This window comes from Anabrus simplex, chromosome 13, assembly GCF_040414725.1.
Source record: "Anabrus simplex isolate iqAnaSimp1 chromosome 13, ASM4041472v1, whole genome shotgun sequence".
NCBI lineage: Eukaryota > Metazoa > Arthropoda > Insecta > Orthoptera > Tettigoniidae > Anabrus > Anabrus simplex.
Genome location: NC_090277.1, coordinates 90,848,645 through 90,876,140, shown reverse-complemented (window position 1 = coordinate 90,876,140; position 27,496 = coordinate 90,848,645). Strand labels below are relative to the sequence as shown.

The 27,496-nt window shown below is 40.4% G+C and overlaps 1 protein-coding gene across 5 annotated transcripts in view; it reads left to right on the top strand.

Moving 5' to 3' along the window:
• Nucleotides 1-27,496, top strand: part of LOC136884992 (cyclin-dependent kinase 12) — an 80,709-nt gene that overhangs the window by 46,368 nt on the left and 6,845 nt on the right. For all 5 annotated transcript variants that reach the window (XM_067157366.2, XM_067157362.2, XM_067157363.2 and 2 more), the window contains exons 7-11: nt 4,117-4,312; nt 7,224-7,330; nt 11,930-12,018; nt 16,881-16,979; nt 22,257-22,369. In XM_067157366.2, the coding sequence (XP_067013467.2) occupies nt 4,117-4,312; nt 7,224-7,330; nt 11,930-12,018; nt 16,881-16,979; nt 22,257-22,369 (604 nt within the window). The remainder of the gene's footprint in view (nt 1-4,116; nt 4,313-7,223; nt 7,331-11,929; nt 12,019-16,880; nt 16,980-22,256; nt 22,370-27,496) is intronic.

The following is a 27,496-nucleotide window of genomic DNA, read 5'->3' as shown; positions in this document are numbered from 1 at the left end:
AAGAGCATCGGTTACTTTCTGTGTAAATACAAGGCATCTAAAATGCATACTGTATAGTAATCCAATTAATAAAGCACTTGCACATGGGAGCCAGCATAAATTTCTCCTCGTCTTTGAATCGTTTTTTGCTTTCTTTCGATGCGTGAGGTTATGTTTACCAGTGAGATATCCGAGTGCATTATTTGAATACTGTAATTGCACCTTCTTGGATACATTTAGGAAATAGTTTTTTTTTTTCTCATGGCATTTGAAAGGTATAAACTGTGAATCAAGGTTAACTGCATGCTGTAACGGGCCTTAGAATATTTTGTAATGCGGCAAGGGTTGGTACTTCTGAATTGCGAATTGGCGGTTAATTCGAAATCACGTAATTCGAAGTCCGATTTTTTAGTCCCAACGACTTCGAATTAACGAGGTTTTACTGTACATCTTTGAATGCGTTCCATGCCTCTTTCTCAATTTTGGTCATTGTTTCTGTGAAATTCTTTTCCTTCATCAGTTTACGAATCTGTGGCCCATCAAATATGCCTTCTTTGATTTTTGCATCTGATAATGAGAGAAATTTGGTGGATAAATATTGGAAGCATAGGCTACTTTTATCTAATTCCTTGACATACTGTTTCATCAATCCTAATTTGATGTGCAAGGGTGGAAGTAGAATTTTTTCACGGTCAATAAGACTTACATTCAAGACATTTTTGATCGTGGTTGTAGTTGTTTCCTTTCTGGCCAGTTCACTGTATCCCAATGTTTATCCCGTACCCTGCTATCCCATTCGCATAGGAAACAGGGAAATTTTGTATAGCCTTTTTGTTCTCCCAGCAACAATTCAATGATCTCCAAATCACCGCAAATTTGCCACCCATGCTCGTGATATTTAATTTTTTCAAGCACCAACTTATAAGGTCTCGTATGTTTCAAACATTTTTGTGGAGCGTGCAAGTGGTATGGATGCCAGAACATTTGTATTATGAAGCAAAACAGCCTTTAAACTTATTTTGGAAGAGTCAATAAAAACACGCCATGTTACTAGGATCATACTCCTTTTCTCCCAATTGACGTAGAAGATTTGAAACATCCTTACAAAATAAAAGTTCATCTTCTTGAGTATAATACTTTCGGAATTCTTTGTCACGATTTCGGTACCAGGAAAATGTAACACCGTGTGCCAACATATTTTTTTCGCACTATCTTGAACTAAGTAATTCACTTTTTTCTTTGGTTAGCTCTAAGTCCCTTATCAGATCATTCAATTTGGATGGCGTGAATTTCTCTGAAGGTGTGTCATATTGATGTGGCTCGAAATCTATTTCTTCATCGTCAGATTGCAATGAAATGCTACTTTCCTCACTCAAGTGAGTAGGTGGAGTAGGTACAGGTTAGTCAGGTCCATGAGGAACTGGTCGAAGAACTGACTTGATCCACAACTGACCCTCTCTTTCACTTCCTCATCCGAATGAGACCGGCATCCATGAATGTCTTTCTTCAGGCTGTCAGAAATGTGAAAAACACAGTGTGAAATGTCCGGGATGTACGGAGGATGTTGAAGTATTTCCCAATCAAATCACTGAAGCGTAACGTTCGCCATATTGGAAGTGCGGGGGCGAGCATTATCATGCAACAGAATGACTCCATCAGACATCATTCCAGGGCGTTCTTAGTTTATGGCATTTCGTCGCAGTTTCTGTAAAGTGTCTTCTTAGTGCTGCGCATTGATTGTGGTTCCACACTTGAGGGCATCGACAACCAGAGGGCTCCTGCGTTCAAAGGAGGAGGTCATCATTACTTTACCTGAACTTGTCTGAACAGCTTTAGATTTCTTTGACTGGAGGAGAATTGTGATGTTTCCATTGCTGGCTTTGCCGTTTGCTTTGGGTTCAAAATGGCAGATGACTCGGATATGATGCCATTGTCAATCTTTTGTCCCTCCGTCAATTGATGTAGAGCACATTGCATGCAAATTCTGCAGAAATACATGTAATCTTTGATGATGACATGCACAGAGCCATGGCTAATACCGACCTGAACACGAATTTCTTCCTCCGTGATTCGTCGGTTTTTCTGGATAAGACCATCAATCCACCCTATCACATCAGGAGTAATGGCTTGATAGACCTGTCCTGGGCATGCATCATCTTGCAGTCATATGTACCCTTCTCAGACTACCCTTGCACACTCGTCGTGGACATGCAGTGTTCGCCATACACAGCAGACGTACATCCTTGAGTTTAGCATACTCCATCATCCCCAGCCACCAGAAAAAATCCACACTTCTCTGCTCTTGTTTGCTTGCCTCTATTTATACAGCTAGACAGACACACTAGACCGGTCCGCGTACCAATAAAGACATAACCCAACAACTGCATGCACCTGTGAATTATCACTATGCAGTTCTCCTAGCACAGCAATGGCATTATCACTATAAGAAATAAATTGACCTTTTCAGTACAGTATATCAAGTAAATAATATTTATTATTACTTGGAGTATGGCCCATATGTAACCAACAGAGCATACGTTATGACAGGAGACGAGAAAATTATTCATAGACAAAGGAAAAACTATAGCATTATATATTTCTAAATAAATGTTTTGCCATTATGTTTACAGGCCGAAGTATGAAGACACCTATGATAAGAAATGATTTATGTAATTTGTGAAAATCAGAAGGGGGTACGCCAAGGTTGTATACTCTCACCGCTCCTTTTTAATATCTATTCTGACATCATTTTTAAAGAAGCTTTGCATGATGTTGAACTGGGTGTGAAAGTAAATGGTGTTTTGATCAATAATATTAGATATGCAGATGACACTCTGATTCTGTGCAACACTATAGAAGGCCTTCAAGAACTCCTGAACAGAATCCATGTCAAAGGTTTACAGTATGGTCTCAATATAAATGTAGCAAAAACATTAGCGGAAATAGTAATGCAAATGTCACCTTGTCATTAAACAACCGTAAAATAGAACAAGTCCATCAGTTCAAGTACCTCGGCAGCATAATAACAGACAGTATGGATCCAGATAAGGAAATCGGATGCAGAATTGAGAATGCTAGAGCTGCATTTCGCAGGATGAGCTCTTTGTTCTCTAATAATCATCTGAATCTGAAGCTCAGACAGAGATTAATGAAGTGCTACATCTGGTCAGTACTGTTATATGGAGCAGAAATATGGACCTTAAAAGCCACAAGTATCAAACGACTTGCCACCTTTGAAATGTGGTTACACAGAAGAATGTATAGAATACCCTGGACAGATATGATAACAAACGATGAAGTCCTAAGGAGAGCTAGGACGAAGCAAGAACTAATTACAACTATAAAAATTTGCAAAATAGCTTATCTAGGCCACATATTAAGAGGAAACAAATATGGCCTCATAAAACTCATTCTCCAGGGTAAAATAGAGGGCAAATGGCGAGTTGGCAGACCAGAGATAACATGGTTACACAACATCAAGCAGTGGACCGGTATTGAGACAACTGAGAGACTCTTCCGACTGGCAGAAGACAGAAAAACTTTCTCCAGAGTAATCGCCGACGTCTGGACAACCGGATCCGGCACATTTCAGTTTGTTTATTTGTTTATTTTATTTATTTTGGTGTTGGTATTGGTGAATATGAAAGCAAAGAATCAAACAAATTAAAATACATCTTTGCTACATCTGCTCCATAGGACCTTTGTGCTCTTGCAGATTGTATTTGGCACTATTGTTTTGTGTACTGGCAAGTCAAAATGCATAATTTAGCTTGAGATCAGAAAGCCTACTTCTGTGCCTAGATTTATAAATCTTCATCAATGACAACAGCTGTTTGCACAAATATTGTACTTATTTCATTATCGTACTGTCACTCAAACAGCTCTAGCTTCGCTACGCATGATTTTACAAACTTCCCTTCCGTTCCTCAGCCACCTGCTGCTCCCATCCCTCTCAAGCACTGAACAGATTGGTTCCGAATGTATTTCTCTCTGGGTTGACGATGACTGCCTTACATCATCAATCACCATCATAGAAATGCTTTTGATTCATTAACATGTTGATTTATTTCTGGCCTATTTATAGATCTGTGAAAAGAGATGTTGTCATTTTTATAAAGCCTTACTCTTTTCTTTCAGAACAACCAAAGTATGAGTCTGAAGATTCACCTCCTGTCATGAGATACAGTAGGGAAGCTTCTCCTAGTAGTAATGGTCATCACTCAGTTCAGGATGATGGATATGCTAAGGACGAAGGAGGAATGATTCCCTGCTTTCCTCAGTTCTACAAGGACACTTTGTCAGCAGCTCAAGAGGAACAAAAACAACAGACTGGGTAAGAGTATTTTCAATTTTTTTAAATACTCTTTTCATTATAAACTGGAATATTCTATTGTACTTATGAGAAACATTTAGCGACAGGATTTTTGAAAATTGAACACACTATTCACAAACTTCAGACATAAACCTCTTTTACGTTTGTCAGTTGTTTTCCATTTCTATTATTGCTATGAAGCTATTTCTTTGGCCATTTATCTATCTATCTAAGCTCACCAGACAAAAATTAGTCACCTAGTGTGCACGCACAGATGGATCGTTAAGTCTCTACAGTTAGCGCACCAAATTACTCCCGTGCTCAACCACAAGCGGCTGCCTCTCCGTGAGCACAAGGTGGCAGTGATCAGCGAGACGTTGTTTCAAGTGGACAGTATACCTCAACTCGGATGTGACAGAATGGCCAAAAGGGGCAACCCTGTTTGGCTGTACCCATGGCCATATGGTGTGCGAAGTTGCTCGATTTGTTGGTATTTCTCAGCGGACTGTTCAGCGTGTCTACAAGCAGTGGTATACTACATGTGGCTGTGAAACGCGACGTCAGAATTTTGGTTGACTGAGAGGTACCAGAGACTCATTTTACGGTTTGTGAATCAAAATCACTTCCAAACCCGACAGGAATTGCTGCAGTCAGTGAATGAAGGTCCTTCCCAACCTGTTAGTGAGAGAACATTGCCATGGGAACTGTTTGCAATGAACATTTGGATTCGGTCACCTTGCAAGAGGCCATTGCTCACACAAGCACATAACTCTGCACATCTTCAGTGGGCTAGAAATCATCAACCATGGACAGTACCTGACTGGCAGAACGTAATGTGGTGTGACAAATCACGTTTTTGCCTGTATTCCAATGTTGCACGTCGCTGAGTACACCAAAGGGCGAATGAATAGTTTCAGATTCAAGCCAGCGGTGGGTATGTGATGCTTTGGGGGTGTTTTTCGTATCGTGGATTGGGCCCGCTCACCGAGGCGACTACTAACATGAACCGGCATGTTTATATAATCCTTACCGGGCAAGTTGGCCATGCGGTTGGGGGCGCGCAACTGTGAGCTTGCATCCAGGAGATAATGGGTTCAAACCCCACTGTTGACAGCCCTGAAGATGATTTTCCATTGTTTCGCATTTTCACACCAGGCAAATGCTGGGGCTATACCTAAATTAATGCCATGGCCACTTCCTTCCCACTCCTAGACCTTTCCCATCTCATCGTCGCCATAAGACCTATCTGTGTTTATGCAACGTAAAGCAAATAATTTTTAAAAAAATAAACCCTTTTGATGCCAGGCTGTAATTTAGTGGTTGCGCTGAGAATGCCAAGACAGTTTTAATGAAAATGCACGCACTAAGGAAAAATATTCTCCTACTTATATTTTTGGAAGTAAATCCCTGTTCGTTTTTTCCATTGCACACAGTTGATTAGGGAACATGTAAGTGTGACTATAACTGCAATAGAGTATAATTTTTCTTCAATTAAACGTGTACAAATTTATTATTTTTTGAAAAACTAAATTTCAAAATTTGACCTGATTTTTACATTTATAGTGTGTTGTTATCATTGGCGTGATACCTTTGTGAGAATATTCAGCTAGTTTTGATGAAAAGCTGATGTTTTACGCAGTTCTTGTTACTACTTTTTGAAAGTTACGAATATTTACAAAATTTAGTGCGCGCAGGTTAAACACACAATAGCTTCTTCTTTACTTCGAGTACTTGTCAGTCGATAAATTATGCTCAGTGAATCACTTAATTGTGTATTTTAATAAACAAACGTAAAAAACAAATGAGATAACAATCAAGTGACACGAAGCGGCAGAGTGCAGAGCTACCAAGCGCGAAACATACAATGTGTCGAGAGAAAGTTTTTATAAAACTTCATAGATACTAATATTGGATGTTATCAATATTTCCAGAGAGTTAAAGCTTCATTCTTTCCAGCGGTATTACTTATGCTGCCATTGTGCAATAGGAATTGAAGATACAGGCAAAAGAAAAGCGTGGCCGACGGATCGGACCCCAGCAATTTTAGCAGCAGCTGATAGATCCATCTGGCCAGCACTCTAAGAGTTAAACATATTCTGGATGATCAGGTGTTGCCTTTCAGTCAACATCTACATGATGAGTATGCTGTTAATACCCTTATTTTTCAAGATAACAGCAACAAAGTTCATTGGGCTGGATGCATATGTGACTGGTTTTATGAACAATCCCCCACCCACATCTTGACTGGCCTGAAAAATCACCTGACTTGAACCCCATTGAAAATCTGTGAGACATGTTGAAACAGCGTGTAAAACGCCAACATCAGCATCCCCACAATTTGGTGGAATTGCACGATCAAATCCTCAGCAAGTTGCTTAACCTGGATGTGACGTACCTGCACATTCTTGTGGACTCGCTTCCTAACTGAATCCAGGCAGTTATAAAGTTCAGAGGCAGAGTTACACTGTATTGAATGATGCTTGTAATGATTTCTCCAGGGGTGACTAATTTTTGGTCCAGTGGGCTTATCTATCTGTGGAGTAATTAGAGTACCAAAACAAGAGATGATTATTGTACATTAACTCCAGCAGTCACAGGTTAACACTGCAGGGCAGAGGTGTCACGATCATAATATTATTCATTTCTTACGAGCTATGCATAGATACTAATGGTTTTACATCCCATTAACTACTTTAATGATTTTTGGAGAGGCCAAGGTGCCAGAATTTTGATGAGCATGGGTTCGTTAACGTGCCGGTAAGTCTGCCCCTTCAAATACCAGTCAACTGACTTTGCATCAAGCTCAGAAGGCCAGCGCTCGACGGCTTGAGCTTTCCAGCCAAGCTTCTATGGCAGAAATTTGTCATTAAAAAATGTAATTTAGTTCTAGATTCAATTTTTAGTTGTATAAATCTAATTTTGAATGTTCCAGCTCTGCGCTGTATTCCAGTGAGAAGAAAACCCATTCAAAAGTTGTGGATACAGTGTCATCAGAGAGCAGCCAAAGAAAGAAGCCGATTGACTCATCACCAGACTCAGGTAAAGAACACGTTTTCAGATGATTGCCCTGTAGCACTTGAAAATGATTACCACCTCAGTCTAGGATACTGTGATACTAGTTGCCCACTTCTCACAGCTCCCCCGTACCTGAAGAATTGCGCGTCACCTGCAGGAGACGCCCTAGCAGCGTCATACTTGCAGTCATTGTTAGGCTGTTATTACAATGAGTTTGCCACTCCCAAAGGCATTTTAGAGCTGCTGCCTGCAGGTGACGAGGCCACTCCTAACATGGAGTACAGACATCTTCTGCAGCCACCCCTAATCTGAGGATAAATGGGTTCCAGTGTAATTTCCTACGCTGGGGATCTCATCGCCCCACGTAAAGAGAACTCGTCCACCTGAAGCCGTTGGTCCTCTTGGGGGTCGAGTTATTTCTCATCGCCCGACACTCGGTGCAGACCACAAGAAATAAATTTCATAATTGAGTGACTCCATCTTTACAATACAGTACAATGATATTCCTTTTTATGTTATTTTTAAAAGAGACACATTTCGTCTCTTCCTTGTGAGACATCTTCAACCTAAAAATGTTATAATAATAAACACATAATATTCTTAATGACACTAAAAAAGTGACATCCTTAAAACGTTTAAGAGTCAAAATGACTCGCTCTGTCATATGTAAACACAGTTTTAGAAACAGTTCATGTTCTGTGCAGAGTCGCTGGTTGTATGGTCTACTCTGTTATCGTAGTGGACTGGACCAGCCAGACTTTGAAGCAAACCTGTAGACTGCAAACGAGCCTAAAGTATCGGTACGGTGGACAAAAGTATTTTTGCTCTGGTTTTAGCACAAACTCCAGATCATGCAGGATGAAAAAAAGTTCCATAGAATATATACTACAGACAGTAGGTCTGAGATTATCATAAACAAACTAACATTCGGTATACAACCATCTGTGAAGATCAGTAACGTGTTCCAGATACTGGTGAATGAGGCATAAGATGGAGGCACTTCGCTAGGAGTCCAGACAAGACTTTTAATCGCATCTAACTCATTGCACAAACTGTCAATATGGATCCCAACTAAGGATGTAACTCCTGACCAGTTTTGTAATTTCTGTTGGTATCAAATATCACAAAGCATTGATAGCATGGATGATTGTTATTTCCCGAATTCTAGCAGCATCTGCACCTATCTTCTCTATCAGGATGGAACTTCAAATTCAGTGAGCAGGCTGGGAAATGGGTTAGGCCAGCAAGCACCAGTTGCCAATATAATTCTGCTGTCCTTGCCATACTGTCTTCTTGTCCAAGGTTGGTGATCATCATGGCTATTCTAGTCTTTGAGTCTGCCAGATGGAAAAGCGACATGATGCTCATCTTGAATTAGCCCCTAAGTTCTTCAGCCAGGAGATTCTTCTCTGGCAATGTCTCAGCTGTACTGAGACCTTCCCCTCTATCACCGACTGAAGGATCCTGTACTTTTCATTCTGCACTATTCACATTACTATCTCTCTATACAGCCAAAACTGGTTAGGGCATTTTTGTGGGGACCGAAAAATAAATGAACGTCATAAAGAGGGAATGTGCTAAAAAAAAAATGAAAAACAATTTTGCTGTTAAATTTAAGGTTAGGTTTGAACGTAAAAATAATTACGATAAGAAAAAAGAAACAAGTGTTTACAATTATAATTAATGAAATAATACATTTTAAGAACACCAACATAGTAAAACTTCAAGGAAAAACGTTCTTAGAAACATGAACTATACACGTTGCTTACAATTAAGTTTTAAAGTTGTCACTGGAAAGTTCAACATTGGGTGATTTGCACACATTTCATGTGTGGTTTAGCATCCACTTTCTCAATAAACGTTAATTTTTCATCATCTGTAAACTGTCTAACTTTCTTTTTCTCCATAACTTAATGTCCTGCAAACCACTATGCGTAAGTACAGTAGACCTAATAAATTTATGTACATTGTTACACAGTTCATTTACGAATGTAAAAGCAAGCACCAACATGTCAGCTGTACAGTAGGCCTAAGCCTAATTTACGCACATTGTTACACACGTAAGTACAGTAGACCTAATTTACGTGCATAAGTCACTCAGGCCTCTTTCAGACGGCGCACGAGTAGAATGCGCCCGTGTGTGCACACACTTCCGCTGACTTACATGCACAACGGTTCAAGTTTTGCAAAACTCCCTGCACTTTCTAACAGATCATTTTCAACACACTTTCCAGTGTGGTAATAAATATGGACCATCATAGTCTTTGTTTACACTTAAGAAAATATTTCATGCATGCTGTGTCCTTCACATTTTGTTAGAGAAGAAGATGGGTACAATTTTGAAGATACTCTCTCAATAACGGGTCTAAATGATATTAAGCTTTCCCAAAAACGAGACCACTGGTATTTCCGACATTAAAGTTATTAAGTTCTTAATGTCTATTTCGGGTTCCATACTGACTGCTGTACATCACACAGGAAAAGAAAAAAGCACACAAATGACTTTTCTAAACGAGAAATAAATACTGTATGTCAAATGGGTAACCACACCCGGGCGACTGTAGTGGAACATTGATGATGATGTCAAATGGGTGAGAGCGTGCCTACTTTTGTTTATCGTCTAAATCCATTTCTACTTTCTTATAGGTATACTATCGGGTTCTGTACTGATTTCACGAGCACGGTCCATCCGTTATGTATGACGACATGCATAAAAACTAATGTCCAGTAACAAGTAACTGTGGGCGTGGGACCACAACTCACCATGGATTGCCCGCTCAAACATTTCTCCCACGCACTGTTACTCTCCGCCTCTGCATCATCTGAAAGATTCTATTCGAACAATCCGTTCTTAGTTTAGGCCTAGGTGGACTGGCGGCTAAACGCGGAAGCAGGTCAAACCCGCGCTGTCTGAAAGAGGCCTCATGAATGTAAAATTAAGTACCAACACATCAGACGCAAAGAGAATAGGACTGGCTTGGGACTGACGTCCCCTGCAACTCTAGGGCGACACGCAACCGTTCTCCGCGGCCGTGAAAGTAAGTTCTGTACCAAATCTTTACCCGCGCCAGTTGTCGTTGGCCTGTAATGCGTGCTACATGGCCGAGAATGATAATTTAAATTGCTTATGGTGGGAGTTACGAACGTACTAAAGAGTGATGTAAATGAGCTACCCAGTTTTCTTTGGCATATATTTTATAGGTCACGTCCTGGGGTTTCGGAAATGGCGTAATAACCAGGGAAACGCGCCAGAGAAGGACGTCTTAACTAGTTTCGACTATTTGGTTGCTACTTTTCTTTACTATTTTATGTGCAAGTATGGTAATTGTTTTGAAATAATAAGTATATGATACAGAGAGGGTTTTTACTTCATAATACAGTATTAATAGTTCCACTCTAGAACTACTTGCACATTAATAAAGCCCATCATCATCATAGAACCCTCTGGCAAGTGGCCTCCACGGTATGCACTAGCCATGCATCTTGGTGGGTGCACTATTACCAACTGATGAGCCCCAGGTACAGTCGTGTTGAACGAGTCTTCGCCATCGTCTGTCCAGAAATTCCTTCTCTCTCATGACTGACTCCCAATTCTTTCCTCTCTCAGCTGGTGTAGCCATCTCTTCCTATGTCTTCCCACTGGCCTTCTTCCTTCAACCCTTCTTTCTAGGCATGCATGTGGTGTTCTTGTGCTAGACATTTGCTTTACATGTCCATACCATGTTAATAAGAAGATGTACAATATTATAGGGAAGGATCCACCTTTCAATACTCCATAGTAAGTTGAACTAAAAAGTAGTTACAACCTGTTTATTGGGACCGGTTTCAACACATTTCAAGTGTCATCATCAGCCAATTAGCGAAGATCTTAAAACAACTAATATATTGAACACAGGCAAAATATTAACATTGTATCATATCGTAGCAGTTCAGTTAATGTTCAAAACACAATAATCACAGTCAAGAGAGTAAACAGTTTTTAACTTTAAATCATACCATGTTAGTCGCAAAGTTCTTAACTTCTCTTCTAACGAGTCCACTTCCACTTCCATTCTGCTGTCATCATTCCATAACATGGTCCTTGTGTGGTTTTTTGTAGGGTAGTTCGTAGATACTTCATTTCACATGCTTGCAATTTACTAACTTCTCTTTCTTTCATGGTACACGTTGTTATATGTGAGAATGGGCACAAAGTATGACTTCTACAGAGTCATCTTGGTTCTCGGGGGCACTTTGTTATCCCAAAGTAGATGTCTTATGAGGTTGTATAAGTTTGATCTCCTAGCCACTCTGTTTGCTATTTCTTTATCTGCAGTACCACCATTGGAAATCATATTCCCGAGGTATTAATACCTACACACTATGAATGTTTTCACCTTCAAACTTTATGTGGCAGCCTACTCGTTTTTCAATGGAACAGTTTTTGTTGTGCTAACTTTCATCTGATCCTGTTTGAACTTTGCTAGCCTTTCATCCAGCCTAGTTTATACTTCTGCCTCTGTCTCTCCCTTTTTCTGTTCAAAATAATTTGTCTGAAATGGCAGATGGAAGAAATTATGATTTATGATGATTTTTAATATTAAGAGTGAGTATAATTTCTCATCTTTGTATGCCTTGTTTTAGGTAGCAGAAGGAAGGTTCAGCCTTACAACTTGGAGAAACAGAAGGAGCTGTACCTTCAACTGCAGGGAAAAACAAAAAAAGAACCTGAGGTAAGTGAAATCTATGACTTAGCAAGAGAAAAGTTTTAATCAGTGCCTGTTTTTGTATCAAGATGTTAGATGTGCTTCTTTCTTTCACATCAAAGAAGTGACCTGCAGAGAAACGTTCCCTACGTGGAGGTACCAACTATTAGGGATTGTCCATAATTGTTACGGATTTCACCTCACAGTTTCAGCTTTATGGTCAAAGGGGAGACACTATTACTGAGAAGCGAAATTAGATCACACACATGCACACAAAACTGCAAAAAAGGGAAAGAAGAAAAACGTCCAATTCTTTCAAACATTATTGCTGAACCCTCCTTGTTTCAATGCTTCTGAATTGGCAAGTAAATGGTTTGATCGTTACTTTTTGATGGTCAAAGCCTTGAATTTGTGAACAATTTCAAATACCTAGGGAATTAATTAATGCAGAATACAAGGCTGGACGTGGAGATTAGCAAGAGGGTGCAACAGGGCAATGCATTCTACCAGAGTGTAAGAAACCTTGTCTGGAATGAGGAAGTGTAAACAGATAATGTACAAAATGTATTACACACTTATATTGACTTATGCGACCGAGCCCTGGATAGTGACAACTAGGGAGGAGAGTAGAATTGAAGCCAGTGAAATGAAATATCTAAGAAGTATAATAGGAAAGACAGATTGAGAAAGGAGGCCAGAAGGGAAGAACCTAAACGAGATTATTATTATTATTATTATTATTATTATTATTATTATTATTATTATTATTATTATTATTATTATTATTATTATTCTTCTTCTTCTTCTTCTTGATACATTTCTGCTTATGCAGGTCGTTCATAAATGAATTGATATGACTAAACTAAGACAATTTGGGCATGTAAAGAGGATGGAGGAGGAAAGAATACCAAAACAGATGATGGAGATAAAGTTGGAGGGAAAGAGAGTGAGAGGAAGACCTAGAACATGGTGGATCGATTCTATAAAGAGGAGTGCAAGAAGAAGAAACACAGACTGGAACAAGATGATGATGATGAGGAATGGTGGATGGAGAGAGGGAGATGGAGAACTGCCATAAATAACCCGACCCGGCAACAGCTGGATAAGGGGAAAGGAGCACGATGACTTCATTTTCCTACCCGTGAACATTTTAAAATTCATTGTGAATGAAGGAGCTCTACTCTGCTCTTCTCCACTCATCAAAATCATCATCATTTCCCCTTATCCAGCTCCTGCTGATTGGGGTATTTATGGCACTTCTCCATCTTGCTCTTTCCTTCCACCATTCATCTTCCACGATCTTGTCCCAGTCTAAATTTTGTCTTCTTATGCCCTCTTCACTGATTCAAACCACCTTGTTCTAGGTCTTCCTCTTGCCCTCTTGCCCTCGCACTTTGTCTCCAGCATATGTCTTGGAATTCTGTTCGCCTCCATCCTCTTTACATGTCCGAGCCACCTTAGTTTATTCTTTTCAGTTCTCTCATTTAGCTTTCCTATCCCAGGTTCCTTCCTAACATCTTCATTTCTCACTCTGTCTTTCTTAGGAATATCTCAGTGCCTTCAATTCTACTGTCTTGCCTGCTAATCAAAGTCCAGGTCTCAGCTGCATAAGTCAGTATGGGTACATAGCTCATTTTGTACTTTATCTCTGTCCGACTCGGCTGAATGGTCAGCGTACTGGCCTTCGGTTCAGAGGGTCCCGGGTTCGATTCCCGGCCGGGTCGGGGATTTTAATCTTCATTGGTTAATTCCAATAGCCTGGGGGCTGGGTGTTTGCTGTCCCCAACATCTCTGCAACTCACACACCACACACAACACTACCACAATAACACACAGTCACCTACACATGGCAGATGCCACCCGCCCTCATCGGAGTGTGTGCCTTACAAGGGCTGCACTCGGCTAGAAATAGCCACACGAAACACCAGGAAAATGCTGGGGCTAAACCTTAATTAAGGCCACGGTCGCTTCCTTCCAACTCCTAGGCCTTTCCTATCCCATCGTCGCCATAAGACCTATCTGTGTCACTGCGACGTAAAGCCACTAGCAAAAAAAAATCTTCATGTCCACCCTAGCATTTTGCATTAATGCACTTCTTTCCGTATTTTTAGCTGTCCGCAGTTTCCAGACTCTGACTTCCAATTTTCACAGCCTTGCAAGGAAAGGGCTCTTCTCCACTATAAAACCTTAAGTAATGTTGTATTTGCAGTACTGTACTAACTCTTTCACTGTCTTAGAGTACTTTGTTTTGACCACTTTGTTCTAAAAACTAATGCACATATACAAAAAATACAGATGGACAGAAAATTAATTTTCTTAAAAAATACAAAAGTCATTCAAAAAAAATTCTAAGGAAGTTCCGTAAAATTGTCAGAAATATATATTTTCAAACCTGATTGCCCAGTATGTTGTCATTTATTGGGGATCGAACAAAAACTACAAATTCGGGCCAATTTATGGTAGAGTGAAGTCCCGTACCACCACCAGTTGCCGGTAATTCAATATCGAGAAAAGCACTGTCTTTATAACAATTGATATTTTTATCTCATCACTAGGTTCACTTGAATTCTCACTTCCACTACATACATCATTATCACGGTATAATTCTTTTTCAGTATCGTCATTTAGCAGGGAACACGATGCACAGCGCAATGAAGAAGCCATGGTGTCAACAAACATCGACTAATGTCATTCTTTTGTCTCTAGCTTGGCAATGCAAGGAGAATAAATACCTGGAGCAGCCCTATTGCAAAGAGAACATCTTTGTGATTCCAACGGTGTGCAAAAGATGGCGTTTGTGTTAATTTTCGGCTACAAACAAAGCAATTAACGGATAGGTGCACAAGCCCGAGTACTTACTTGGGCAGACTGCAAAGGAGTTAAGTGAATTTCACAGTAACTTTCCCACGGAAGAAGTTTTCACTGTTGATAGGAAAAATCAGACAGAATTCAGGCCTGCATTAAGCACATCTACACTGGAATCGCTTATGCTCCAGAAAACGAAAATGTCATCACAGGGGAAAGGATGCTTCAAGAAAACCTACACTGAAAAGCAGCTGCTTGGTGTAAAATAAGCTACTAAGAACTTTTTATGACAGAACTAATAGATAATGTGCAAATTTCATTGTGAAATATGATGCACTTTAGAACTTGTTGCTCTCCAGAAGGGCAAAGGGTGTGTCAGTATCGAGAGGAGAGGAGCATCCTTTGGATTTGACTTATACTTTTTTTGAAAAGGGGGGAGGTGTATTACTGATATCTTGGGCCCAAATTTTTTTTAAATCCATGTGCACATACGCAAATGCATATTTCGTGGGTTTATTGCATTTATTGCATATTCTAAACATAACAGCATATTTCAGCATCATCTTCATTTCCTCTTGTCCAGCTCCTGCCAGGTCAGGGTGTTGATGGTACTTCTCCACTGTTGCTTCTCCTTCCACCACTCCTCTTTATTAATTGCATGCCAGTCTAGTCTTCTTTTTCTTATACTGTTCCTCACAGAGTCCATGCATTTTGCTCTGGCCCTCCCTCTTGCCCTCTTACCTTCTCTCCTAGCTTCAAACACTTGTTTTGCTTTCCTTCCCTCCTCAATCTTTATAACATGTCCAAACCATCTCAATTTACTCTTTTCCATTCTATCACTTAGTTTTTCTACCCCTATCTCTTTTCTGACCTCTCGCGCACTCTCTTTCTCTCTCTCTCCAGAAAATGTAAGAGTGAAATTTTTTCTGCTCTCTCTTTCCCTAGTATTCAACTTTCCCAGTGACTTGTTTACATTTCATAAACTGGGCAGCACTTTGTTTCTTCTTTGTCCCTTACGAGTTCAATTCTGCTTTCAAACTTCATCAAGGGACTCTTGCTTGCTCGCCTCTTCTCTGAACAGTCAGCCGGGCTGAGTGGCTCTAACGGTTGAGGTGCTGGCCTTCTGACCCCAACTTGATAGAGATCCTGGCTCAGTTCAGTGGTATTTGAAAGTGCTTAAATATGTCAGCCTCGTGTCGATAGATTTACTGGCACTTAAAAGAACTCCTGGTGGATTAATTCTGGCACCTCGGCTTCTCCGAAAACCATACAAGTAGTTAGTGGGACTTAAAGCAAATAACATTCTTCTTCTTCTTTTACTTCTTGGTTCAAATGGCCCTACTTTGGACTACGCTTGATCAGCTGTTGGGCTTTGATCTTCGCCCAGCATTGGCGCATTTTCTGCCAGTGTAACTCCTTTCTTTCATCAGACCACGGGGTACCTTTCTTCCAAGGTTTGTGGTGAAATCCATGGCCTTCCTTCAGGGTACGTTGCAGACCGTCTATCTTGAACATCTGATATTCCCAGTTCTTTAACGTCCTTCTCGGTTTCTGTCAGCCAAGTGGTACGGATCTTCTTGTTCTACCAGAAGATGAACAGGCGATTGGTCAGTCTTTTGGGTGGCAGTCTTACTATATGACCGTAGAAGGCTACTCTCCTTTTCCTAGCACAAAAAGAGAACCTCTCTATGTGTTCGTAGAGCTCAGAATTGTGCCGTCTACGGAATTCTTCATCTTCCTTTACCGGACCTGAGATCTTCCTGAGAATTCTCCTCTCTCTGACTTCCAGTTTCTCCATCAGACCTCTTCGGTTCAGTGAAAGACACTCCATGGCATGCAGAGCTTCTGGTCGTATGACTGATGTGTGGTGCTTCATTTTCAGGTTGCGTGATAGACATTTTCTGTTATAACATTATTACTATTATTATTATCATCATCATCATCATCATCATCTACATCTCAACAGTCGTCTGAAAGGAGACATCGTTGTTTTATTTTCTTACTTTCCTCACCCTTGATTGTAGTCCATCATTTTGGAGAATGAGCTTTGCCTTTTAAAGCCGACTTCTGCTCTCTGTTTTCAGGCATGGACAAGTAACATAGAGACCAAGACTGAGCCCGAGGAGGATGACAACTGGTATTCGAGTGACGAGGAAGATAAAAACACTGTCCAGGTGAAGCAGGTGAGCTTTCAAAGTTCATTTCTCATGTCTACATGTCTTAGTGTACCCATATGTACAGTAAAATCCTGTTTACTTGAATATCCTTTTTCCTATAACTGATTACTCTATTTGAGCATGTATATCTTGCCATCGCATATATTGACATTTTAGGACGCTGTTTCGCTATGAAGGTTGGCGATCCAGTTTATTATGATGACTCGTGAAACATCGGCACAAAAGATTTCAGTAGAAGTTCATCCATACCAGCGGTGCAACTCTGAGGCTGTAGTGTTGGCTACCGAATGTATGATTCGAAGCAGTGTATCTATTCATTCAACTGTCCAAGTGACAAACTCATGGCACACAATTCAGTTGACTTGCAGCAGACAGTGCTGAGTGGCACACTCACGGGTCAGTGAGACAACACACACAGTTCATTATCGGTTATCAGAACACTGGACATTGGCGGGGAGCCACACAGAGCTATGGCTCACTGGAAAACTCATACCCCGTTCAGCTCATTTGTAAATAATACCCACTTGCATTCACTGTCCTCTTGTTACAGGAAGGTTTAAAATAATAGTTGCACAGCTGTGAGCTGTTCGAACCCCACTGTCGGCAGCTCTGAAGATGGTTTTCCACTATTTTCACACCAGGCAAATGCTGCGGCTATACCTTAATTAAGGCCATGGCTGCTTCCTTCCCATTCCTAGCCCTTTCCTATCCCATCAAGGCCATAAGACCTATCTGTGTCAGTGCAACATAAAGAAAAATGTAAAAAAACAAAAAAGTTTATTTTCAGTGTTATAAATGGTAGTCAAAAACATAATTCCAAAGTAGCTAGTAAGTTATTCTACTTATTAGTTTAATGAACTTGGTTGACATTCGACAATTAATTCAACTCAGCTCTCTAGCCTACGCTGTGACTAAGAGTCATGCTCGTGACCACCTAAAATTATCTGTTTTATATTGGGAAGAACCGCTCAGTATTCTCTCAATTCATATGTTGTATCATTGCATGAGACTTCAATAATTGAATCACGAGATCACTGGTGTACATGGACAGTAAGTAAGCCGATTGACGCAATAACTGAAAAGACTTTCAATCAAAAAACCGTGAATACGCTGAAATTTCTAAGTTCTTTGAAATCATTCAAGAAAAGACTAGGCAAAGAATTGATAGGGAATCTGCCACCTGGATGACAGCCATAATTGCAGATCACTGATGATTTTGTATACAGATATTTTTGCACCTAATTCTATATATTGACCGGGCGAGTTGGCCGTGCACGTAGAGGCGCGCGGCTGTGAGCTTGCATCCGGGAGATAGGGGGTTCGAATCCCACTGTCGGCAGCCCTGAAGATGGTTTTCCGTGATTTCCCATTTTCACACCAGGCAAATGCTGGGGCTGTACCTTAAGGCCACGGCCGCTTCCTTCCAACTCCTAGGCCATTCCTATCCCATCGTCGCTATAAGACCTATCTCCTATCTGTGTCGGTGCGACGTAAAGCCCCTAGCAAAAAAAAAAATTCTATATATTGAAAGATAAGAATCCCATTTTTGGTCTATATTGAACTGAGATTACAATTAAATTAATAATATACAGTAGAAGTCCGTTACAGCGAGAATTCATAACATCGAAAAATTTACTTGCTATAGCGGATTGTCGTTATATCCTATTTTTTGTAAAAGTCGGGAAAACCCCCATAGACATTAAAATTGGAATAAAACGGCAATCAGTTCGTTCAAAACTTGTGTTTTCGCGGATAATTTCCACACTATGGCTTACTTGATTGTTATTTTTCGAAATCCGATACTACGTGAAAGTGTGTGTTTAATTTCATTCCGAAAAAGTTGTAGTACCATATTTCTCCGAATCCAAGACGACCTCCACATTCTCCTTCAAAAAAATTAAATCAGGCTCAAAAAGTGCTTTGTAAAATCATATGAAATGCCTTTCTTGTATATTACGCATTTTAGACTATTTTTAGACACCAAACACTGGCTTTAATTATGCCATATTTTTTGCGGCTGCACATTTATTCTTTATTTCTGTGGGTTTAATATCCATTGACTTAAAATTGACATCATAATATCGAAGAGAGCCCTTTGAAAATTTGCCAGCAAAACCTATTCCACGCACCTCTACAGTTCGACGATCCAGCAGGAAAATATTCTTGCTTACTATAAAACTGTTACTTTCACTCAGCGTCAGATATAGCTGGCTGCAGCTACACGCGCGTCTCGCTTGCCGGTTTCGGCCAACTTCAACGGCTAGCGATGTATTGGCCTAATCGCGGACGTTGAAGGTCAACGAACAAGTTTATTGTGCCGCAACATGGCCATTCCGCCTTTTCATTTTTCGTGCACATACTTCACAATTTCATCTTCAACTTCTTTTAAGCGTCCTTGTTGCAGGCCACTAAATGCATCATGGCATGCGCTGGGTACTTTTTAGTTAGTCACGGGATCATTAATTGCATCGTACCTTGTGGAGAGTGTGGGATGCTATATACCTGTTGACCGCTTTGTTGCCTTGTTACAAGCCAGACCTAACCAAGTCTTTTCACTAAACTGGCCTTAGGAACTAGTTATAAGTTGGCAGCCTCGCATAGGTCACGCGCCATGTTGGATCTCTATCCTTTCGTCCGCAAAAGGTCTACGGAATCTTTACGAAAATGCAGGTTATCGCCGTAATATCTATGTATATCAATTTGCAATAAGAGAACTGACCTTAAAGGTTTCAGTTATTACAAGATGTAAAGAAAAATTAAAGGAAACTGCATAAAAGTTACGGTTTTTTACTTTTCATTGCGTATTTCATGGTTGCAATATTTTGATGCCATTCTGTATAGTACGAGCATTTAGGCGCATGCTGACTTTTGGTCCAGGGTTCCTAATCGGATCAGGGTTTTTAACTTTCGTTGTTTAATTCCAAAGTTTCGGGGGCTATGTGCGTGTGCGCGTCATCTTCAGCATTAGAATTCATCATAGGTAGGACCGCATTTTCATAGACACGCAGGTCGCCTATCATACGTCAACTTGGAAGACTTGCTCCAGGCCTCTCCGAAGGTCGCACTCCGAGGTGGTTGTTATTATATAGTGTATTGAAAAATGTCCAAATACTGTAACATACCTATATTTTATTATTTTGCTTTCCCCGTATTATTATGTTGCGCGCATTTATCGTTTTCCCGCATCCATCGTCATTTTCTCCCTCACCCTTGAAAAGTGATGCACCGAGGTTTTACTGTATATGTATGTCTTTGACTAGTAAATTTTATGGTTCTCATAGCTGAAGGTGACCTCAATGGAGGTCGAAACTGGTACCATAATGTTTTAAGCATCTACATTATTAATAAAAGTGTATTGAATAGGTGGAACCCTTTCTTTGAGTTTGAGTCAAAAAAGAAAATCTGAAAATGAAGATACTGATACTAAGAAGAGTAATCCATTATATTGCAGGAAATCATTTTTATATGAAGGGCCAACCACTAACTTTAGTTACAGTGGCAGTCTGAAAATCGGGATTAGTCATGGCTTAACTTTAGAGTCGTCATCATTGTACAGTTCCAGTTTCCCGGGTATTGTTAATGAGCCTCTTCCACTTCTTCCTGTCCATATACAACTTGTCATGGAGAACGTCATCCACCGTCCATCTTCTGGTAACTAGATCAACCTTGGATCATGTCCATCCATTGTGTTTTAGGTCTTCCTGCAGGTCTTTTCCCCTCCACCTGTCTTTCCAAATTTTTTCTGGCTGTTCTTGTAGGCTCCATCCTCATCACATGCCTGTACCACCGTAGTCTGGATGTGCCGATTCGGTCTAATAGGGATGTCTTTATTCTGCCTTCTTTCCTCACCTCCTCATTTCTTAACTTGTCCATCTTGGTCTTCTGGATTGTGGAACTAAGAAATTTCATCTCTGATGCTTGTAGTCTTGATGGATCTCTTTTTGTGAGGGTGCACGCTTCAATACCATAGGTCAATATTGGTATGAAATAGCTGTTAATCATCATCAGTTTGGCCGGTTTTGGATTCATGTCATCCCAGAAAAGTGTTCTTACTTGTTGGTAGAATTCTGATCCCTTTTGCACTCTGTTTGTAATTTTCTTTCTGATCAAATTATCACTAGAGATCATACTTCCAAAGTAAGAAACACTATCCACACACTCTAGCTTGTGGTCTCCTAGTTTTACACTTGCTGGACGCCCTTCTCTGTTGACTGCCATCACCACTGTCTTGATCTTCCTGATGTTGAGGTTATATTCCTGGAACTGGGATTTCCATACGTTGAGTCTGGTCTGTACTTCCTCTTCTGTTTCACCCCAACTCATGATATCATCAGCAACTTGAAGGACCTGGGCCTTTTCGATCACTTGTCTCCTCCATTCATCTCTCGAAGCGGCCAGCCTTGTCCAGTTCCGTATTCAGAGTCTTCTGAAGTCCGCCTCTACATTGTCCAGCCATTGCAATCTTGGTCGTCCCACTGAACGACTTCCCTCGGGCTTGGGGACTAACACCTTCCTTAGCGCTCACTGTTCCTCCATTCGCTGCACATGTCCCAGCCACCGTAATCTTCTAACCTTTATATCTTCAGTTATTGAGGGATTCTTATAGACTTCGTACAGCTCTTTGTTGGCCCTAATTCTCCAGCTACCCTTCTCGTATACTGCACCATATATCTCCCTCAACACTTCACGTTCCCATGCATCCAAAGTATTTCTAATTTGTTGTGTAATTGTCCATGTTTCCGATCCATACATAACTACAGGTTTTATAATCGTTCTATACACTGTCAACTTCAGCTGCCTTGAAATGTTTGACGATCGCAACAAGTTATGGAAACTATAATGGCATATATTGCCTGCTGCTATTCTTGCCTTTATCTCTACTGGTACTACAGTATCTTCCGTAACTATTCCTACCAAATACTTGAACTGATTTCCTCTTTCAAACCCTTCAAACTGCTCTGTGCCTCTTCACCTTGTATTATTTCTGGTATTGATCATATATTTTGTTTTCTCCAACTTTAGAGTATACCTGTGAGAATTTTGGGACTACAGCCATGCCAATTACGCAAGAAGGAACTTACTTTCATTCCCTTTTGATGTGATGCTTTCTGTAAGTTGTTAGAGAAGAGGCTGATGATCACCACCACCAGCTCTCCTTTCCAGTGATGGTTTTTTTTTTTTCATGCTAGCTGCTCCCAATGTTTCCTTTGCATGTCAGATTTCACTGTTGATTTTTTATTTATCTGAGCATTATTTTATAATTTGTCTATCGCTCGCTTTCAGGAGTATCCTTCAAGTTCGTCTGCAAAACCAAGCAGTGAAACCAATGTGAATGCAACTCTCAGTAAACTGCTGTCAGCAATAACCAAGAGAAGTAATGGGGAATGCTCGACACAGTACGTATCATAATTTCTTTATACTTAAGCCCTTGCAGTCTTACTAACAAACGGTGTATGACTTTTATACCAGGTTTATACACCTTGTATGTGCAATTTGTTACTAATAAACCATATACAAGCCTCCTGTGTGTACATCTGTTATAATTATTCACTGAATTGCTTATGCACACCAGGACTCTGGTATAAGGATTGTATAGCAGGGAGTGACAAAAATAAATGAGTGAGCTATCTATTTTCATGGTATTTACTGTCTACAGTAATATAGTAGTGTTCAAATATCGTATTTATTCATTCAGTACACACTGAAAGAATGGAAAATAACGTTGATGATCTCCACGATATTTGTATCATAGAAGGCATAGAACATTTACAGGTTATGGAAGCTGCAGTCGCCAGTGGGATACGGGAGAGCGTATCGACACGACACCACAGAAGATGACTACCGCAGTAGTAGTCGAAACGTCTGGGAGAAGCGAGAGGAGTGGACCACGGCGTAATAGCCCGGAAGATTTTTATTATATTGACACCGGCCGTGAAAGCCTTCATACTTTAATAATGCACATGTTTTGTAAAATAAATCCCTTCAAGAAACGGAGTGACCCATTTCTCCTAGATGACGAAAGTTTTATAATGAAATAAATATTTACGAAAGAGTATGTTTGAATTGTCATTACCACAGACAGAAATGGGTTAATGGAAGATCTAAGGGTTGGCTCTATATTGTGCGAACTTCCATGTTCTCACAGCACTGTGGACATGAACACAGAATAAGGTTAGTAAATTATTATCAGTGAAATAATTATTACCAGTGAGAATAATACACTGCTGAAATGTGTGTATTATTGTTCTGGTCTTGTTTATTCGAGTATTCTATTCTATTCTTGCTACCACGTGGCTTCTTGAAGGGTTTTGCTCCTAGGTAAACCGGCAAAAGTGATCATAAAGGCAGTGAAGGTAACGAAATACGCCAATGAATTGCAGGAAGAGATTCCTACGGCTTGGAACGAGTCTATACATGCAGTATAGTAATACAATGCTTATAACACGTTTATCAGTAAGGGAAATATGCAACGCTTATACAAGGTTTATTCTGTGTATAACTATACAAGTGTTAAATAACTGTATAAAGAGCTTTTGTTAGTAAGACTGTTGGTTTAGAAACCAAACTGGACTAAGACAGGGAAAGTGTATTGTCTCCACTTATATTTACGATGGTTATGGATGAAATTCTAAAGGGAACATTGACGCAAGTGTTATAGACTGATATAACTTGGGAACAATATTCTTTAACCCATGGGTGAATAATGCAAATATTGATGATGATGATGATGATGATTATTATTATTATTATTATTATTATTATTATTATTATTATTATTATTATTACTTCTTGTGAGGTATGGCTATGAAATGTTTACATCCATATTATTATTTACGTAGTTGTGTCCGGACTTTATCTGGTACAAATCACGATTGTTTTATTTGTGAGGTTATGTCATGAAACATCTGTTGTATATATATTAATATGAGTTATTTACCGTAAGAATACATAATTAATAGTATATCATTTGTTATTACCTTTGTATATGAAGTATAATCCACTACATATAATGCAACACACCATAATATCCAGAATGTACGACGAGAACTATGTAGAACCTTCCTTACATTGTAATTATGCTATTGGACACACTAACATTCACGAGAAGATATGTTGTGACATATCCTTCTGGAAGCCTGACCAGGCAACATATATAAAGAAACAGTCTCGATGGTGAAGTGGAGTTATTGTTTAACAAGAGTTGTTTTGATAAGACTTGTGTAGAAGTCGTGCTAGCGAGTGTTTGAAGTGTATGAATTTGTTTTGTTGAGTTGGTAGTAGACATGCCTGTGGTGCAGTCTTCTTCTTATGCTGCGTTACAGGCAGTTGTTCAAAATGGTGGTTTATTGATGTGCAACGTGTAAATAATTGTAAATAAAAACCGTGTACGCAAGTGACAGCATTTTGTGTGCGTCTTTGTGAATACATTAACATATAGATGAGATACGAAAATATTGTTGTTGGCGGATGACATAGTGATCTGGGGAGTCAACAGTACAGGAGTGCAAATCCAACCAGAGGCTTTAAATGACAATATTGTATGAAAATTAGTGTGGAGAAGAGCAATACAGTGGTGATGATGAGAGGAGAAAGAGAAGGAAAAAGAATCGTTAGTATCAGGTTTCAATGCTTCAAATACCGTATTTGCTCGCATATAACTCACACTTTTTTGACAAAAAATAAGTGATAACATTTTCAGTGCTTGATATATGCAGGAATTTGTGTGCGAAACATCGTATTCCCGGAAAAAAAAGCCTTGAAATTTGCATTAGGCTATTGAAACAAGACAACTGGCATACTTACCCTATTCATACTCACTGCCTTTAATCTCCGAGCTGTTCTCGCGTGCATCATTCTGGTCACCATTTCATACTGCATCATCCTGACTTCCATCCAACGCATTTGTGATGCCCGTCTTCAAGAAACTATCCACAATAAAATCCATCGACACCATAACATGCCCGCATAACCCAATCACACACGGGTTCAACTGACGGCCTCTTTATTTTGCCTGCCGGCGTCAGCTCATGCTCCCCTCCTGCCATGCTTTTGGCGTACAATTTACGTATGTTGTCCTTGAAGGACTTGTTGACGGAAATATCTAATTGCTGTAGACAATGTGAGAGTCCACCAGGAATGACAAGATCAATTTTCTTTTCCTGAAGAGGTTTCTTTGTGTCTTCCACCAAGTGAACGCGGAAACTGTCCCACACTAGCATTGCTGGGCGTCGAAGCAGTTTCCCTAGACATGCTCCGCACACCTTATGGACACTCAGTCCTGGACAAGAGCTGTATCCATCCATACTTTCTCTTGAACCCATACTTTAATGCCTTTGGGAAACTTTGCTTTAGGCACTGTCTTTCTTTTGTAAGAAACATACGGTGGCAATTTTTTTCTGTCTGCAGTTATTGCTAACATGGCGGTGCAACGCTGTTTTTCACACCCAGTTGTATGTACAAGCACGCTAGATTATCCCTCCTTGTTGATAGTGGTGTTGCATGGCACGTCAACGAAATGTATTGGAGTTTGATCTGCATTGCCAATTTAAGATAAGAGGTAATTGTTTTTCTTCCGCATTGCTACCACATGGCGATGAAAATCTATTTTTTTTTTGTCACTGAAATCGCTTGGCATTCTCTGACCGGGAGATGTTTGCCTTCGCAGACACAGTCCCTTCCCTGTCGTGAATCTACGGATCCAACCCCGACTCACTTTCAGATCTGAACAGCTGATTCCTCCTTTAATTGCTAGTTCATTCTTTTTGAAAGGTAGCATCTCATTCGAGATACTAAAGCCATCATTTTGCAACTCTGTAATGTAATGAAGCTACTCGTCTTCCAGCTCGGGAAACTCTGCCGGACGGGTAGCGATAAACATACTGATAAAGACAGAAGGGTGAGAGGGATGGCTGAGTGTGACTGACCGGCTAGGAATGCGGCGTTGGGGCGGGGTTTGCAAGTTAGTTATTTTTGTTACAACAGCTAGCCTCAACCGTTCTGCAGGTAGAAAGAAATGCAGCTTCTTCTTGTACTGTCACGTACAAAGTACCGTAACAGCAATTGGTACAGTCCCGATATTGAACGTAGGCACATCCACGGAATACCCAAACTTTTATTTCGTGTATGTACCCTATGTCTTTATGACGTCAGAAATTAATGTGAGTTATGTGTACGGATTTTTTTATGCAGTTTCAAATGTTAAAAATGGGGTACGAGATATATGCGGTGGCATGTTATATGCGAGCAAATACGGTATTTTGCTAGTTGCTAGTTGTTTTACGTCGCGCCGACACAGATAGGTCTTATGGCGACGATGGGACAGGGAAGGGCTAGGAGTGGGAAGGAAGCGGCCGTGGCCTTAATTAAAGTACAGCCCCAGCATTTGCCTGGTGTGAAAATGGGAAACCACGGAAAACCGTCTTCAGGGCTGCCGACAGTGGGGTTCGAACCTACTATTTCCCGAATACTGGATACTGACCGCACGTAAGCGACTGCAGCTATCGAGCTCGGTACGGTATTTTGGAAGTGAAAGAATGCAAGATGCAAGGTTCGGTAAGGAGGTCAGCAGAAGGGTACAATTGGGAAATACATTCTACTGGAATGTAAGGAACTTGGTGTGGAACAGAGAAGTTCCTATGAAATAAAAATAATAATAATAATAATCGTATGGCCTCAGCTACTGTGTGCAGCCATTTCGATTTGACGCCATCTGGCTGTCTGCTCGTCAGTTTCGACGTTCCGTTTTACTCTAGGTCCGTTAGATGGCAGACAGAGTAAACCGGATCTCTCTTGGGCGTCTATGGCTGAGATTTAATTAATTTTGTCGGGTAAATACCAAATGTATCACCAGAGATCTTTTACATGCCGACATGGAGTGTCGAATGGACTTTTTTCTGCCCTTCAAAAATCCGACTACCTCTGCCGGGTTTGAACCCGCTATTTTGGCATCCGGAGGCCGACACTCTACCACGGATCCACAGAGCCAGCTTCCTATGAAATGAAAAGCTAGAATGTACAAGAATATACACCTATATTAACATATGCATCAGAGACTTGGACATTGACAACAAGAGATGAGAATAAAATTCAGGCCAGTGAGATGAAGTTCCTGAGGAGTATAGTAGGGAAGACAAGGAGAGACAGAGTAAGAAATGTTGAGGTCAGAAAAGAAACAGGGGTAGAGAAACGGAGTGATAGGATGGAGAAGAATAAATTGAGATGGTTTGAACATGTTATGCGGATGGAGGAGGGAAGGATACCAAAACAAGAGTTGGAGGCTAAGATAGAGGGGAAAGAGGGCAAGAGGGAGGGCCAGAACAGGGTGGATAGATCTGTCAAGAACATTTAAGGCAAAAGAAGACAGGATAGGAATAAAATAATACTGAAGAGGAGTGGTGGAAGGAGAGGCATCGGTGGAGAAGTACCATCAATACCCCGACCTGGCTGGAGCTGGACGGAAGAAATGAAAATGATGAAGATGACTACTATTCCCTGACTTTTGGCTTGACAGTGTATTTATCTTC